Source organism: Solea solea, chromosome 2 (genome assembly GCF_958295425.1).
Source record: "Solea solea chromosome 2, fSolSol10.1, whole genome shotgun sequence".
Taxonomy (NCBI): domain Eukaryota; kingdom Metazoa; phylum Chordata; class Actinopteri; order Pleuronectiformes; family Soleidae; genus Solea; species Solea solea.
The window spans coordinates 18,973,752-18,992,063 of NC_081135.1; the positions used below are offsets into that span (position 1 = coordinate 18,973,752).

The 18,312-nt window shown below is 39.7% G+C and overlaps 1 protein-coding gene across 2 annotated transcripts in view; it reads right to left on the minus strand.

Moving 5' to 3' along the window:
• Positions 1-568: 568 nt before the first annotated feature.
• impg2a (interphotoreceptor matrix proteoglycan 2a) overlaps positions 569-18,312 on the minus strand; it is a 28,162-nt gene continuing 10,418 nt past the window's right edge. For both annotated transcript variants that reach the window (XM_058654758.1, XM_058654759.1), the window contains 12 exons: positions 17,241-17,434; positions 15,072-15,115; positions 12,963-13,134; positions 11,809-12,674; positions 10,626-10,910; positions 10,312-10,531; positions 9,397-9,607; positions 7,611-7,799; positions 5,577-5,778; positions 4,875-4,954; positions 4,316-4,376; positions 569-2,750 (listed from right to left, as the gene is read on the minus strand). In XM_058654758.1, coding sequence (XP_058510741.1) covers positions 4,334-4,376; positions 4,875-4,954; positions 5,577-5,778; positions 7,611-7,799; positions 9,397-9,607; positions 10,312-10,531; positions 10,626-10,910; positions 11,809-12,674; positions 12,963-13,134; positions 15,072-15,115; positions 17,241-17,434 — 2,506 coding nt within the window. In that variant the 3' untranslated portion in view covers positions 569-2,750; positions 4,316-4,333. The remainder of the gene's footprint in view (positions 2,751-4,315; positions 4,377-4,874; positions 4,955-5,576; positions 5,779-7,610; positions 7,800-9,396; positions 9,608-10,311; positions 10,532-10,625; positions 10,911-11,808; positions 12,675-12,962; positions 13,135-15,071; positions 15,116-17,240; positions 17,435-18,312) is intronic.

The window sequence follows — 18,312 nt, forward strand, 5'->3', positions numbered from 1 at the left end:
CCAAAAAATGAGGAGAATATGTATTCAATTTCTTCTTCATACAGCACAATGGCACACTGTTAACATTCATGTTGTCTTACCAGGTCGATGGTTTGTTTACACAATGTCCTGCACTTACACAGACATTAAAATACACAGCAAGAATCAAGAATTTGCAAGCAGTGTGTGACGCATAATGATTACTTGGATACAAGGTTTTAGAAACGGTTTTCAGCACAGACGAGCCTTTAATTTAATCTATACATGCCGAGGGTAATTTGCTCTGCAGATTATTTGGAGGCAACTAAACACTTGATTTAACCGTGATGTGGAAGAAACCAATATATCATGAAGTCACTACTGTATAGCCTCTTTGTTTTTCTCTGTCGCATTGTGTGAGAAGAAAAACACATTTAGTCAAGTGAAAGTATCAATACCAGAATGTAGATTTACAAATAAGAGTAAAGCATTAATAGGTTAATCTATAGCTAAAAGAGGTGAGAAGATAAAATACTATTTAAGCCCCATTATTGGATTATTAATGTGGACAAAGGTTGCATAAAATGAAAATAATCTCAATATAAATATATAAATATTTCATTTTTGTTTATTTTCTATATTCATTGAGATTCTTACACAAGACGCACATTAAGGTAGCATTGTTGAAATGGTGAAGCAGTAAAAAAAATAATATGTCCATGTACTGAAACAGTGGAAACACACATGGTTTACATCGTACAATGCAATAATACAGTGAAATAAGTCTTACGTGCATTACAGGAGATGATGTAAAATGTTTGGGTGTTTGTCCAAGGATGTTGACAAAAACTGTATGCAGACACATAAAAAGCATGAATATAAAAGTTGCATTAGAGATGCATGTTGTGAAAGGCATGACACTGTCACGAGGGTCCGCTGCACCAGTGTTTATCACTAGTCATGTAAAAGAAGAGCAAAGGATGAGAAGCACGTAATGTAAACAAGAAGCTATAGGAACGTGATCTATGTGTCTGAGTCTAATCCTTTAACCAAACTCACCATCATACAAAAACCTAAAAGCTGTAGTTAGCTGCAGATGTGAGGATCCACATTCGAGGGACTAGAAGGGTCAAATAAAACAACTCCAGGGAGAAACGGATAAAAATACCAAAGAAAAACGCTGAAATTATTCTGTCAGAAGTTTTCAGACTGAAGAGTAGGATGCTGGCCAAACAAGTAGGCATTTTGTGTGTGTGCGTGTGAGAAGAATCGCTCGTAACCTTGATGGCTTTTCAACATTTGTGGTCGTCTTCCCAAGGAACACATGTTGTTTATAACCTTGCTTTTCCTGGTTTTCCTATTCTTTCACTTACGTTACATATGAGGTCTGAAGGCAGTCCATTTGATCAAATCCCTGGGCTGCATGCCCCACAGCATTTTTTCCAGTGAAATGTGTTTTCACTTATTTCTGGATCCGAGAGCAGTAGAAGGTTCACGATCTGTCTTTCTCACCTCACCACTGTTTTCATTTTCTCACGTCTGCAACACTATACATACATTTACAAACATACACCATTGCTTCTGATTGATTGAGCCCTCAAAATGGCCAAAAGAATCACCTGCCAGTATAGACAGCTAGTTGCTGTAAGTTTGCATTTGCATGTAAGTTAAATAAATATAGTATATATTTAGTATATAAAGGTTGCCATTTGGGGAGATCAGTCATTTAACTTACAATTGGGAACAGGAGTGAAAAGCACTCCCTTAGTTATAAAATCCACATTACTGACTGTATTGAACAATTAAAGAATTCAAAGACAAAGAAGTTTGTCACCATTTGAACTAAGCCAGACTAACTCCCTGACCTATTTGACCTTATCTAGCTCCCTACCAGAAGGGGATACTCCAAAACTATTCCTTTAATACACAATAGTTATTTAATATATCAGGACAATCTGTTGGTGTTTAAACTGTAAAAATCAATCATTATAGATGCTAAATTACACTTACAATTTAAGAAAGCACCATTGACTGTCTGTCCATCCATCCATCCATCCCCGGGGTGGTGCTGGTAATGCAAGAGTGCTAACCACTACACCAACCATGTGGCCACACCACACACTAAAAAGCAGCAAAATAAAATAATGATATTTGTTATTGTTACCTCACAGCAAGAGGGTCACCGGGTCAATCCTGGTTTGACCTTTCTGTGTAGAGTATTCATGTTCTCCCTGTGGGCATGTGGGTTCTGTCCGGGTACTCCAGCTTCTGCCCACAGTCCAAAAACCTGTGCATAGGCTGATTGGACACTAAACTGTAGGTGTCAATGTGAGAGTGAAAGGTTATTCCCTCATGTGGAGGTAGAAGCAATAGAAAATGAGTGAGTGAGTGATATTCCATTTTAAGAATGAAGCAACAGGAAATGAGAGAAACGAAAAGCCATTAAGCAATAGTACAACACAGTATTAGTTATTTTCTGTCAGCTTTTCAAGTAAGAAATGCTGTCCAGGTTTACCCAAACAAATATGTCCAGTAGATGAGCAGCAAAAATGTAACGTCTCATGATGACACAGGCAGTTCACCCAATCACGAGAAGGCACGGCGGAAGAAGGAAGAGCAGTCAACACCTCTGCTCACACAGACAGACAGAGATCATGCAGGCCCTTTATTAGGAAAATAATAGTGTACTGAATGACAGTCCCTTAGAAACAGTCGTGTAGGCTCTGACAACCACGGCCAAGAAGAAGAAAGTCTCAGGGAACTTCACTTTTTTATGAGCACAGAGGCGTTTTCTGTGAAGCAGAAGATGAAATTCACATTTTACAAACAGTAGCTGATATTGACACAAAACACAGCCTGTCTACTGTATATACTATAAGCTTGGATTATCTTAGCAAGGCCTAGCTTAGCCTGAAGACTGGAAACAATTACCCTGCCTCTGTCCAAAAAGCAATAATCCAAAAACCATATTATAAAGATGTCAATTTGTCATTTTGATGGGGATTTGTACAGGACTATTCCTTGGCTTGACCGGTCACTTCCTGGAGTGTCCTGTGGTTGTACGCCAACAACTCCAGGCCAATAACGTAACTCTGTATATTAACATCTGCAAAATTTATATCCATATTTTCCCACTTCTATTTTAAGCTTTGACAAAGGCTATATAACAAATTCATTACAGAGCATTATGGTTGCTGGTCAGCAGATGTTGTGGACTTTGGACAAATGCTAGCTTTTTACACTTGTTTCCAGCCTGTATGCTAAGCTAACCTAAACGCCAACTGGCTTCAACTACAAAGTTGTCATCCAGACATTATCGATGCAACTTGGATCAGCACATTTTCCGAAAAATGTCAAAGTGTTTCTTTAAATGTATTGTCACATTTACTAGGCGTAAATCCTGGGTCCTAGTGCAACACATTTTAAAACTTGGTAAAATAATAAACTCACGGGTGCTTATACTTAAAAGCTGGCTATTGAGTGAGGTGTTAATGATAGTAGCATTAATTATTTCTTCACCCTTTTCATGTAGTTTTATATAGTCAGATTTACATTAACTATTTGAAGGCCACAGTTGGGCTACCATCAGTGTTCGAGTCCAATTTGAGTCCCCATTTTCTCAATGTTCAAATCTAAGTCTTCAAGGCTTTTGCCAGTTGGGCTCCAGTGTTTTGCTCTTACAGTTAAGTAACTGACATACTAACAAACATGGAGTGTTGCCGTGAACTGCATGTCAATTGCAGGAACAAACAATAAGCACACTTTCTAGTTGGACATGTGAATCTTCCCTGCACAACATTGAATAATGCTATGGCATTACCAATGCTATCAATATCTAATGACAAATTATTTGGGCATATAAAAAAAAAATAACAAACAGAAAAAAACACTCTTCATCAATTATGAAATCTGAGTCTCCACCTTTCGAGTCTGAATGTGGTCAATGCTCGAGTCCAAGTTCTATGGCGTGTTTCCACTGGCTCGACTTGCCTCGCCTTGGCACGGCACGTGGTACCAGGTCATTTTTTTAGCACCTGCTAAGTTAGTTTAGTAGGTACTATGCGTGATGATGACTTTGGTCAGAGTGCTTTCACAGGAAGAGACGTCCCACAAGAATCAAGCCGAACAGTGCCGAACTGTACATCAGTTAAAAAGACCTAACAATCCTAAAACCCAGGTTAATCTCCAACATTTACCAGGGAAATGTCTAAAATCTCAATATTTAACAGATGAGTCTGGTGTATTTAGCAACTGTTTTACAAGTCACTAGTCACTCCTTTGTGTTTCTTAACTCTTGGACTCTACTGTGACTACAACTAGAAACCTACACCACAGATTATGAAGAAAGAGGAAATACCTTGTTCACAGCAGAGGTTCAACTTTGTGCAGAGGAGTTCTCTCTGCAGGTATCCAAGACACTGCAGCAGATGCAGATACAGACATATTAGAGTTTTATCTCTCCGGGGAAATCTCTGATTCTACTTACTGCACAAACAAGCACCTGCATTTTAACTCAGGATTTTTCTGGCATGAAAGATCTCCATTGCACAGACAAGAGGCAGCCCCAAAGCCAGATCCCATTTAAATACCATCACAGCCATTACACACACATCAACACACTGCTAATGCCAAACTGTTGGCAGACAAAGGAATGTCTGTGTGTCGTAATTGTTTCTGTCTCACTGTATCAGCTTTGTGCTTTGCTGGTGAAGATTTTAATAATGATGAATCTGCCTCCCACTGATTTGGCATGGCTTGACCCACTCATCTCCTCCAGCTCTCTACTAATAAACTAATCCTATTTTTCTCAGTCTGATCTTTTCAACCTACCATATCTCAAACTCCTTTTTAACATCCTGCCTGGACTGTTTATCTCACTGTGGTGTACATTGGGGGAAAACAAGAGAGGCACTTACACTTGATGCTGCCGTACAAAGTCTGCAAACTGCCGGTCCTTCGCGTAGAGCTCAATGATGCGTATCCTGTCTTGGATTTCCTGCAGAAACACATGATATCAGTCAGGAGGGACCATTACATCAGTACATCATGGGCAGATAAAGAGTAAAACGAACAGGCAGAGACTCAAACCAAACAAGACATTATACAAAATGATTTCAAGAATACCAAAGCAGTTGGTGGAAAAAGGCTATTGCAGCTTTAAGTGTCTGCAGCTCTGATCATTTTCACATAAAACGTGGATGTGGGAAGGGAAAGAGATGTGCCTTACCATGGGTTACTATTACACCTGGCAATCAATTTGTCTTAAGCAAGACAATTTTCACTTTTTGCATTTCAGAATTCCAAAAACAATTATCCTCTCACACAGTTTCCCAAAACAGAGCTTTAGTGTCTTCTGAGTGTGTAAATCTTAAGACTTAGTAACCAGATTTTTCCGTGATCATATTTCAAAGTTAGAAACACCTGATTAAACAGTTTTTTTAACCTGTATATATGGAGAATATATCAGGACTGTAAATGATAATAATTCTTACTTTTCAGCATATATGAATGGCAATTGTTCCACACTTCAGTAAATAATAATTATTTAAAAAAGCCCTGTTAATGTAGCCAAGGTGTCTCTGCTAAGCCAACCAGGGTCCAGCAGCCCACACACGTACCTCCTTGGTCAGTTCACTGTTTTCATAGATGTGTCGTATCTCCTCACTGCTGAAGTCTGTGGAGGCCTCAGCGCTGGCACTGCTGTAGTGTGGAAACTCAGGATAGCGGCGGTAGTAGTGGCTATAGCCTGTGGTGACCTCACTCTCATACATCGGATTGTACTTGGTTGCCCTCTCCAGAGACGGGAGACTCTCTGCTTCCCTGCAAAACAGTACACAGAGAATTTAGTGCCAGTGTAGAGAGTGGTGACAGTAACACTGTGTTTAAACTGTAGTGCATAAGTTTGAAATAGAAAAACACGTCTATTCAAACCATTGTCAAATTAGGTCACAAAACACTAATTGAGCAGATCAGCTGGTGGTGTTTAGATTTTGTTTCGATCTTTACAATCATGCTACAATAAAAAAAAATCACCAAAAGTTACGAAGTGCAGCTTTAAGCCTTCAGCTTCCATATTTACATCCGAGTCAGTGTCCAGACTATTTAAAAGCCTCTTTGTGTTTAGTATTTAAACGGCCTTGTGGAAATAGATCAACACCAGAGCTGTGTCTTAGGGCTGGATCCTCCCAAGTGCACAGCCAAAAGAGGAGATGACTGTCGTCTGTGCACTCAGGAGGAGACAGGAGTCATGCACTGTGTGAAATGAGACAGTCTAGACAACACAACTCACAGGTTCCCCTTCTTCTTCTCCTAATAAATTCCGACAGGCTGAACGCCAAGAGGTTAAATGCTGCCCTCCACAGTTCAAAGTCCGGAATCACAGTTCTTCTGCCTCTCAAAGACTTACAGCTGATATATATATATATTTCATTTTTGTAGTCTAACAGTAGTATTTTTTTAGTCTTGTGTTGTACCAGTGTTATTAGTTTTTTGACTATTTATTAGTTTTGATGGACCCTCCAGTTATTATTGTGTTTTAAATATTTTATGTAATATGTGATGTCTCTCAGACTGAGACAAACATGGACAAGTACATTCATTTCCTTTAAATGTTACTAACCTGAAATTTGATTTACAATTATAACTTATATACACGCAGATTTGTGATTTGAACAACAGATAGAATTTGCACAAAAATAAAACACTATTGTTATTAATTTAGAGTTTATTTCATTTATTTATTAATTTTTTTGCAATTGTGTTTGGTTTACAATTATCCAGGCTTCACCAAGCCTGTTCTTGTTTTGTTGTAAAAAAGGTTTACAAAAAAAATGCTCTGTCTCTGGCGCGCAAAGGATTTTTGAAGGATGTATCCTTCAAAAACCACATGAGAATAACTTAACAATTCATGTGTCAATCGGGACAGCCCACGTCACGACACATTTTGACAACGTCCAGACGACAAATCCACACTTGGGAGGATCCAGACCCTGGATTGAGACACAGCTAAGATCAGCTCAGTTAATGGTCAACACACACACAAGCATTTCTAATAGATACCTTGTGTGTGTGTCTGCATAATAGAGAAAAAGTGAAGAGAGCAGATGAGGTAAAAGACACCAAGACAGAGCGAGAGCGTTGGCCACCTTAATGTGAGGTAAGGGCAGTAAAGAATGGTGCGGTGGATAAGTTTGGCTCTCTGACTGAGGATACAGTCCCTAGATGTCTCAATTTTTTCTGAACCTTCAAGAAAATAACCAGACTCCTTTGATACAAAGCTGTTTACGTACGAATCCAGAGAAAGTCTTCAAAAAAAAGCTTCTGCTCTCTATCAAACTGGAAAAAGGTTGTGTTTATACACAGGAGGAGAGTTAATAGCTTTTGCAGGCTGAAAAAATTCTCACTGGTTAGTCCATCATTCACTGTTCAACTTTTTAAACTCTCTGGTGAAGGTTTACTGCATATAGATTATATAGAGATTATAACCGCATATAAATGTATTTTTAAATCCATCCATTATGTTGAATTATACAGAATCTTTTAAAACTAGACTTTGGTACCTTGTAATCATGAAACCAAACCTGATATGGATTATATGTGACACTCATCCTAGATTATTTCTTGGATTGTTTTTATCGGCTGCCATTCTTCACCTTATGGGGTCCTCCGTCTCATCTTTGTCATACTGATCCCGTAATGTCCTGGCCAGGAAAAAGATCACACCAGACGCCACCAACAGGAAGCCAGCTACAGAGGCGACTGCTATGCCAACCACCAGTGGCTCAGATACGTACTCCTCACAGTGTTCTCCTCTGTACCACCAGTTCTCTCCGACACGGCACCTTAAGAGAAGATTGAAATTTGTGTTGTGTTGTGACAAACTGGGTGCCTTCAATTAACAGACAATAAAAGACAAGCAATCAAAATCTCACTCAGTCATCACTGTTCTTTTGTCTTTTATACTTACTAAATAATGTATTTTATGTTGACATAGTTAAATACAGATTAATTATTGCATTCTGTATGTGTCATAAATCATTAGAATGCCATGTTTTCAAGCAAATGTTTGTTTTCTGTCTCCATGGAACAATACATTACTTTTAGCTGGACAGTGAGAAATAAACAACTATCCAACAGCATCTGGAGCTTGCGTTAATGCTTTATGATGTGGTGCAGGGTGTGAATCAAAGGTTCACACTCATCTTGGCACACACAATCTCTTGTGTGTCTGTTCATGCTCATTCCAGTGAAAGCTAACCACACACAACAGCCACAGCGGAGCCAGAGGACGTGTTGCTGTCACTGACCAAAACAAACAACACAGTCTGTTTTTGTGAATGATTCTTAGAAATTGTTAAAGCTAATTACAGATGTTGAAAACGAGTTGCGCCATCATACTCCGTACACACAATTTTGCTAAATGCTAAAGATTTGAAATGGAACAAAATCACCAGGTCATAAAAAAATATAGCTCAACAGACTGTATCTATTATTTTAATCTATTCACTTTAATCACTTCAAGAATGTGAAGTAATTGACATGGAGAGAAGCCATGATGGATGGATGGATGGAAAGAGAGAAGCTTCAGAAGCTTAAGTCAAATGTTGAATCCAATGTTGTTTCCATTTAAATACATAATATGTAACATTTCTACATCAAAATATCCAAAACTGAAGAGCGTAATATTGTTAAGGAGCATGAATCCTTTGCTAGTTTCTGGTGTCAGCAGACAAGGTAATTGTATATATTTATTAAATTAAATAGTTTTGAATTAAAAATGTACTAGGCTAAGTACACGTTTGTGGAGCCAAATCTGAAGCAATGCTATGTACATAGATTTAGCTGGACTCCATGCTGAAACCAATTCTCTATCACATCGAGACTTCTCTTCACTCAGTACACATCAAATATGTAAGGGTGGAGAAATATCTCAGAGAACCATGGTTACAAATGTGTAAACACACAATTTTTCATCACTTTTAAGTCTTTTTACTGACGTCATTTCAATATAACTCTTGAACTTGCTGGGCCTGATTCTGGCATTTTCAGTTGACAGTCTACTCATCAAATCCACACCGAGGTCCAGGTGCTGAGGGAGGCTCCAGTCTCCCTTTTACATGCCAATGACTCATAAACATCATTTTGAAGTTGTTGTTAAGGTATAAGGTAAGGTATAAGGTAAATAATGTCACATACTGTTACTTTCAAAGGGTCTTTTTTGAAAACATGCCTCTCATTTCCTCGTGATAAACATCTAGTGCAAAAGAAATCAACTTTAAAAACTAGAACCTGCGACTCAGGCCTCCTACACAAACGGCGGTGACAACTGACAAATCTGTTTTGGATTAGGTGATGGAGCACTGGCCTCACAAACCTGCAAATCTCAGACACTCTTTCCCGCACACACACGCAAATTACTTCCCCCTAATCCCCACCCACCTGCAGATGGCTCCCTGGCCAGGGATGATGTCACATTTGCCGTCATTGAGGCAGAAGTCAGTCTCCAGCTCACAGATACTCTGACAGGGCAGCCCATCCACGCTGAAGTAGCCAGCATTACAGACACACTCCGCCTCCCCCGACCACTTGTTTACCTGACACTCTGCATACTCATTACACGCCTGGAACTTACAGGGATCAGCCTGGTCACCTGGATGTCAGCAAAACAGGAGAGTGTTAAAATACATGCCTTCCACTTTTCTATCTCCAAAAAATATCAACATAGTCCAAGTTTCATATGAGGTAACATTATGAAAAGACTTTGAGTTAGATAAGAGGACCTATGTCACCCTATACAGAGTGTGCTTTGGTGAGACTCAGACAGTTTATGACACCTCAGCCATGATTGTAAACATAAGCATGAGTCTGGTATCATGAATGGCCAATTATAATCATACTGATGTACTCAAATACACAAGAGTATGAAATGCCACATGAGGATGTGAAGAAAACGGCAAAGAAAATATCATATGAGCTATATATAACAGCTAAATGACTGTACAATAATTAAACACATTCTTTCCACAGACAACTGCATACTATGAAGACTACAGGCACCATTTCTTGGATATGTAATCACTGTAAGGCAAACGTTTGACTTTTGACCTTTTTACTTATTATCTCTCTCAGTTTTTGTTCTATTAAAATTCTACTGTTGGATGTTATTATCATATTGTTTATCAACCTAACTTCCCTCTATTGTATTTGTATGCATTCGTCTGAAATCTAAATTTTAAACCTTGTGTTTTTGTCAACCAATTGATTTGATTTGTTTGAAAACTCCCATATTGATTGAATGAATGAATGAATCAATCAATCAATGATGATATAAGTCAACCAGTGTACATCGTTTACCTGACTCAACATCCAGAGAGTATTTATCGATGGCCAGGTTCATGGTCTGGTAGGCGGTGTTGCAGAAGTCTTCCAGGATCAAATAGACTGTAGTGGTGACACCACGAGCCACAGGTTTCCCAAACTTCATCCGACTGTTCACCACAATGCTTCCATTCCTGAAGTTCAGGATCTCCAGATTCTCAAAGTGACTCAGGTTGGACTGCAGGTAGGGCACAAGCTGTGAAAAAAATTTTAAATTGTAATTACATTTTTTTTTTTTCTTCCCACAAGTGTGGGACAACAACAGCTGTGAGGAGTTGCAAAAGGTTTACCAGCTCTAAAAAACGTTGTTCCAAAGCTTTGTACTCTGGGGAGCTCTTGTTGAAGAGATCATCAGAGAAGACCATGTTGGTCACCCTCAGACTGAAGAACACCATCAGTGCTCGTCCAGGATTCGCAGGCATGGCGATACTGGCCTGGTCAGTGCCGTGTGCCACGCCAAATGGAAACCCAGTGCTGCCCTCCTCTGTGTGGTTAATCAAACCGTAACCATGATGAACCACATCATAGCCTTGATCTCCATTGGTGACATCATCCAAGCCTTCAATGGTCTGGACCTTGGGTATGAAAGAGTGAAAAGGTTTTCAGATCAGGGCACAAAAATGCTTATTATGGAGGTGTTTTTCTTTCTCAATATTCAAACTGACACAAAATTCAATCATTTTTATTTAGGAATTCAGCGGCCTTATCCTTGAAGTTTATGTTGAATGATGAAAGACGTGTCATTTATCATTACTCCTATTCCTAATTTTATCTTTTTGACTTCTATTATCCAGGTTGCATATCATTTGAATGGTAATTTCACACTAAAAATTGTTCAGGTTCTCTAATTCCAATGTCCAGATAAATAGAGAGTTAATGAGGTCAGAGATGAAATAGGTTAATCTATGGTCAATATGGGGCCATGTGGTGGTAAAGTCACTAGCCCCAGTCCATATGTGTTTTGATTCAAATCAGAGGGAAACATACAAAAGTCTGAGGTTACAAAATCAATTGTTGCTGTGATTTTCGACAGTTATCACCACAATGGGACCAATGAAAGACAGATGAACCTCCTCTTACCATGTATGATGCTGGGAAAATACACAGGAGCAGCCAATCATATGAAAGCTATCACTATCAAGCTTTGTTTATTTGACTGACAATTGAATTAATTCTCTTTTCTCCTTTTTGAAATTATTTTGTTTCTGTTTCATATTTTGTTTCTATTAAGGAACCGTGACTGCAAACTGCAAAGCAGAAATGTGAACAAATAAAAAAACACAGAACTGAAAAAACTGTGAAACACAGGCCACTTTGTGCCTATATATTTGCCCAAAAAAGATTATATCCTAAAGTGGGAAACCATAGCTGTAGAGCACATACTGTATGTCCTTACACAAAAGCTCATCCGATCTGGTATTTGTTTTCTAATATCTTTCTAAACTTGGTTGTGTGTACATATAATTATTTTACCTCCACCAGTGAAGGTTGCCCCTCAGAAGCAGGGCCAACATCAGAGATACGTGTGAAGGGCGACTCCCTCTCTGGGGACAGGCCAGTTGGTTGGGTGGGGCTCAAAGAATATGTCACTGGTGGTTCTGATTCACCCTTGTTCACTTGTAAGACTTCATCTTCTGTAAGATCTTCTATTGAGATCGTAGGAGCCCCCAAGGTCTCTTTCTTCACAACTGGGGCTTCAGGTGTTTCTGGGTCTTCCATCACCTCTCGACCCTCTGTTGTTGTAAATTCAGATTCTTTCCCAGTCTCAGATGGTTCAGAATCACCAAACACCACATTTTTGGCTACATCTTCAGGGTCTTCATCAACAGGATGCAGACCAGTTTCTGTAGACTCTGGTTCTAATATTTCACTCAATACATCTGCAGCCTCAGGAGGCGGAACTAAAGCAGGCAAGCCTTCTTCTTTGGTTTCAGTTGCAGTTGTGGATCTCTCTTGCTCCTCTGGCACCTCATTTACAAAAACAGAAGCAAGAAGGTCTTCCAGATTGACCAGTGTGGAAGTAGGCTCTTTTACCACTGTCTTTAAATCAGCTTCAGACGTGGCATCTCCGGCCACAGCAACATCCTCTGTTATCAGTATGTCCTCTGCAGCAGTCTCCTCAAGAGACACATCCACATCTTCTTCTGTGGCTGTAGTTGGCTGCAGCAGTTCCTCCAGCTCTCCGGAGGCCTCAGTGTCCACTGACAGCACAGGCAATGTGACGTCTTCCACCAGCACAGCGGAGGGAAGTTGAGTAGGGAGCTCCTGTAGTGGTGGGGGGTTCTCTACAGCTGGCATCTGCACAGTGTCCTCCATCAACAGACCTTCCTCCTGAATGCCTGGAAAAATACACTGCTCATTTCCCCTGATAGAAATTAGACATTTCCCAGACTCCACAGATTTCTCTGGTGAATCAGACAGAACAGTAACATGCCATCCCATACATCTTCCCTCACACATATTGGAACAGCATATATTAAGTAGTTTTTATATTAGTGTGTGTGCTCTTGAAATCCATGTACAAAGTGAATGTGGGTTATAAAAAGGAACAAACATATAGAACAAATAGAAGGAGTAGGGATAAGTGCAAGGATGAGTGTGTGTTTGTGCTGAAGATTAACACTCACTATCTGCTTCTGGTGCACTGGAGATCAGGACAGGAAGAGCAGACACAATAGTGTTCTCATCCAGAACAGTGATGTAATTTCCTGGTGTCACCTCTGAAATGGTTCCAGACAGGACGTCATCTTCCAGGACTGTGACCTCAGATGGCTCACCAACAACTGTATCACTAGCCACCTGCATGACAAACAGGTCTTATTATGTTAACTTGCTCCACTATTTCATTATCGCCTTGAACTTAGGTGCTATGATGCTATGCTGACACCAATAACAGTCAGCCACACTGTTTTCAGAGCTCTCTGCAGCAATGGTTAAAAAAACAAACTCATTGTCCCTGGTTCCACATTTCACCATTCTACTTTAATTGTAGACAAAAATGGCCAAAAAGATACATGTCTGTTTAATAATGTGATGTCACCTCTTTCATCACACATTGCAGCAGTTGCCAAACTAGGGGTCAGGACATATGATGGGGGCCTTGAGATTAGTGTGTCTCAATCCTGGTCCTGAGGACTCACTGCCCTGCATGTTTTAGATGTTCCCATGTTCTAACACACCTGATTAAAATAAACGGGTTGTTACCAGGCTTTTGCAGAGCTTGTTGATGAGCTGACTATTTGAATCAGGTGTGTTGGAGCAGGGAAACATCTAAAACATGCACGGCAGTGGGGCCCGAGGACTAGGATTGAGAAGCACTGCTTTAGATTATCTCCAAAAATACAAAAACAAATTATAAACTATTATTTAAGATATGCCATGAGCTTGTTGATTTTCTTTCCCCACACAACTACTGTGGTATGATGTGTTCAGTGTTTTTTGGGATGGGAATACTGAGTCTATGGCCTCGCTATTTTGGGGGTCTGCCGCAAAAGACGGAGACGGATGGAGCCTTTCGTCCATACTTTGCGTTCATTTTCTCTGTCATTGTGGGAAGCTTACAACGATGGACGAAACGGAGCTATAATACCGGAAAGTGTAGGGGCAGTACAGAGAATAGTCCAGTCAGTCAATTGCAGTCTGTGAAACAACAGTAAAACTGCCAGAGCTCCCTGGTTTATTCCTGCAAAACAGAGACTAAAAACCAGGCGCTCGGCTTCACTCACTGGTTTTATTCGAGGGGCTATCCAATGAAGCGAGTTGTTGCAGACATATGGAAATATTGAAAATACTGCTCGTCACCGATCTCTCTCATTGCAACACCAACGAGTAATATTCATTATTAATGGGACGACTGAGATGTTAAACTTCTGGGTGTCAGAAAAACAGGATATTCACACACAGAGTTGCTGTTTCTCACGGTATTACAGTTAGACTAGAAGTGTGTTCATTTCATTGCATGGCTGTGCACCTACACATAAGGCAGCCAATTTTTCTTAGCTGAGTTTAAAATGTTTGAAACTAGACACTAGCCAAAGCTAGGGCAGCAGAGCGCTTCAGTGTAACAGTAGCTTTCGGCTCCTGACTGGCGAGGAAAAGTTTGCCAACTGTCCCAATTCAGATAATGAGTCAAATGAATCACTCAGTGAACTGAGCTCTAAAGTGAATGAACAGATATGTTTACTGCAACGCAAACTCTGATTATCATCAAAGAACGCACTCGGCCACAAGACAGCATGAATAAAGACAGACTTGAGATAGTATTACTTGTCTGAACAGACTCATACTGTACTGTTTGTGTAGTCCTGACTCTCTGTGGTGTGGTGCACTGCAGCCTTTCGCCCCAAAATAGCTGTGGGTTATTTTAGCAAGAGCCAAACTAATCCTCAGAGCTTGTTTTCATCTGAGCTGGTGAGCTCATCCTCTACCTGCACTGGTCTGGATAACATCACAAGCCAGTTACAGGCTATCACAACATCATCCATACTACAAAGGTCACCACTATTAAAGGTCAAGTGTGATATTAAATATATATAAGTATGTAAAGTATAAGTTTTATTATCCCTTTATCCCCAAATATAAATTGTGGGTGTTTATTGTCTTAGAATAAGTCGTATATGTGTACTTTAAGCAAGGACCTTGCTTTATGGAGGCTGCCATCTTGTGTGTGAAGAGCAGGGAAGCCCAGAGAGAGAGATTGTTGTCATGACAGTTGCAGAGGAAAATCTGTTACTCACCATGGTTATGTCTGCAGCACTGACAGACTCTGAGATTTCAGACACTGTGAAAGCAGAGGTCCAACACATATTAATGGAAAACTGGCACACAAGTGGCAATTGCACCTAATAGCCTGAATGTATCTGCCTGACAGAGTTGATAAAAACATCTAACTGCAACTGTTTTACACCAATGTTACCTTCAGGGGTAAACATCTGCAGATCTGTGCTCAAATCTAGAGTGAATAGTATGCACCAAGAGCCAAGGCTTTTACTGAGAGCAAACACAAAGCTGAGCTGTGCCTAAAAGTTCCCCAGCTGCCACACATGTCGGCCATATGAGGCTGTTTAGCCACTATTTCACATGCCCCAGTCCATAACTAATGTAAGAACTAAATGGCATCCACTTGCATGCAGGTCACTAACAAAGTAAACACTCAACATACTCTGAGAGAGATCTCACAGGATGAGGAGATGACATTACCACGCTTCACCTTTAGTTTCTTCACATTTCTGGAAAACAGTCTGGGGCACATCTCCTTAGTGACTATATCATTCTAAGAGCTAGTGGTTTAGAGCTCCCTGAGATTAAAAATTAAAGGTGAATTTTAATTTACAGGTATTAAAGGTAGAATTCATGGTTTGTTTGTTAGTTGTTGGGTTTTTTTTAGGAAAGGGGGTTTAAGAGGTTCTTCTGCATAGTTACATATAATAAACAGAACTCCCACATTTTTTTCTGCTGTCCCCTTCACTTTAAAACAATAAATCATGTCCCATGGCTCAGTCTGCAACATGTTACACACTAACTTTACATAATGTATATTCATCAGCACTTTAAAAAAAACAAAAAAACACCTAAGCTATCCCTTTAAGGAGTTTTTGTTTTGCTTTATTAGTGCTATATTGAGGCAAATTAATGAACTTGAGGTTCTTCAATAGAAAACCCCATATGATATTACTTGTAGCTTATGAAACATGATTGACATGCCATTTTACAATGCAAAGGGGAGGGTAGAATGTAAAAACATCTTTCCTCTGCCTGCGCTTTGATCAATTTGGAAAGCCAAATGTGAAATTGGTGGAGTTTAGAGAGCTCACTTTGAGATGCCCTGGGTTGGACCCAAAATTAAGGATTCAATTAAAGCCTAGAAACCCAGAGGCACTGATTTCACTGCCCTTTTTGCTGAGTTCTTCTTTGCGGACCATTTAATGATGGAAGGATTTAACTGCGGCACAAAATAAATAGACTTTATAACTGATGACTTTGTTATTAGTTCATTAAGAATGCCCCACTTTTGAGCTGAGACTTGTTATAAATACGTGTCCGTCCTCTCTGCAGAGAAAGGCGGACAAATCAGAAACAGATGAGACTATTAAAACCCTGGAATGTTTTCACAAGTGCTGGATCATTTGTTGTAATATCGACTGCGTCTCTATTTGATATGACATGTGGAGTCTTGAGCTGCACTGCATGCACATGGTCTGCCAATACATTCCCTGCCATGTCAATTAAACATGCATAGATAGTACTGCATATGTAACATAGTTCATTATTACCCAGTAATTCAGTATTCATGTTGTATATTTGTGGGACATATGGCTCAAGGGTGCCCCCTCTTATAGGTAGCAGGTAAATTCCACAGGTACTGTCATTTAGGGCGTGTCACTACCCAATCTGTGAAACATGATTTGTTGTGTGGCTACTTCCTGTCAAAACCCTAATCCTAACCATAAATGCAAAATAGCCTTCTTTGCAGGAAGTTACAGCACTTTCACAAATGCGTAGAAAAAATTGTGTTTCTCGTACGGATCAGGTAGCTCTGCAGGAGGTCATCAGTCGCAGTACTGTGTACAAATATTGCGTATTAATGTCTGTATATCAACTACACAAGCATATTTGCACTGTGAGTTGAAGAGCCGTTAACCACAGGTTTCCAAAGCAGGTTGCTGTCTGCCTAAATGCTAGAAATTGCTAAATACTGGCAAGATACACATCCTCACTAAGCTGGCTAGATAAATAACATTTGTGCGAATACTCCTCGGTGTTCTGTCATAGTGCTGTGAGGGAACTGTCTTGTGTGAGCCGCATGTGACTGACAAGTACATATTCTGTTGCTGTGCTTGCACTATGTGTCTTCTGTTAAAGTGCAGGGAGGGTGCTCTGCAGACATACACTGGCCATTGTCTTACCACTCTCCAGGGCTTCAGTGTCCAGGTTTTTGACCTCACTGACTGTGTAAACCACGGTGGGGAGCTCTTTGACCTCATGGTATGAGTTCTCGACATGGTTCGACTGCAGGGTCAGATAGTCCAGCTGCTCAGTGCTCACCCCTGCTGCATCCACCACCACTGTGACAGCGTAGTCCACTACCACACCATCCAGCCTGAAAACATTACATTACATTACATTACACAAATAATGTGTGTAGTAGCTGTATTAAATCCTTAAAATGAACAGTTACAATGCTGGGTGATGATTTAAGATGATTGTATAATGACTTGTATAATGACTGTTGAAATTGTGCGGTAAAATATGATACATAATTACATCCGCCAAGGAGGTTTTGTTTTTGGATGCATTTGTCTGTTTGTCTACGAGCAGCATAACTCAAGAAGTAAAGGATGATATGATGACATTTTCTGGGGATGTAGGTTATGGCCCAAGGAGGAAATTAATAAATATTCGTGGCAGTCCGGATACAAAACTGAGCAGCCTTGGCAGAGGGCACTTTCTCTAGTTATATAGTGTTTTTATTTATGGGTTTCAAGAAATTGATGTTTCAAGGCAAATTGTAACTTTAGAACTGAGTTGAAGTTTCTTAAGATTGATATCAAACTGTTAGAAGATTAATGAGGCACAGTAGCTCATTTTTCAGTGGCTTTGGAAAATAGGCTTGTTAAAATGTCAGGCACTCTCTCTACAGTTTTACACAGAGCAATGGTTTTAATTCATTTATACAAGGTGTGTGACACAAACTGGTGACCTGTCCTGAATGCACCCTGCCTCTCACCCAGTGTCAATTGTGATGTATGGATGAGCAAATTGCTACATTCTATGTTTTATCATATGATGACATCATATGAAATTTGACTATTTGCAAAATTGAGATACCATTAAAAAAACATTTTATTTACCTCAGTGTCATAATTATGTAAAAGCATTAGAAAGATGGAATCACACGAGGGTAAAAAGGATTGATGCACTCTATTATCTCATTATATTCTATGCAATGACAATAAAGTTTCATATTATATATATTAT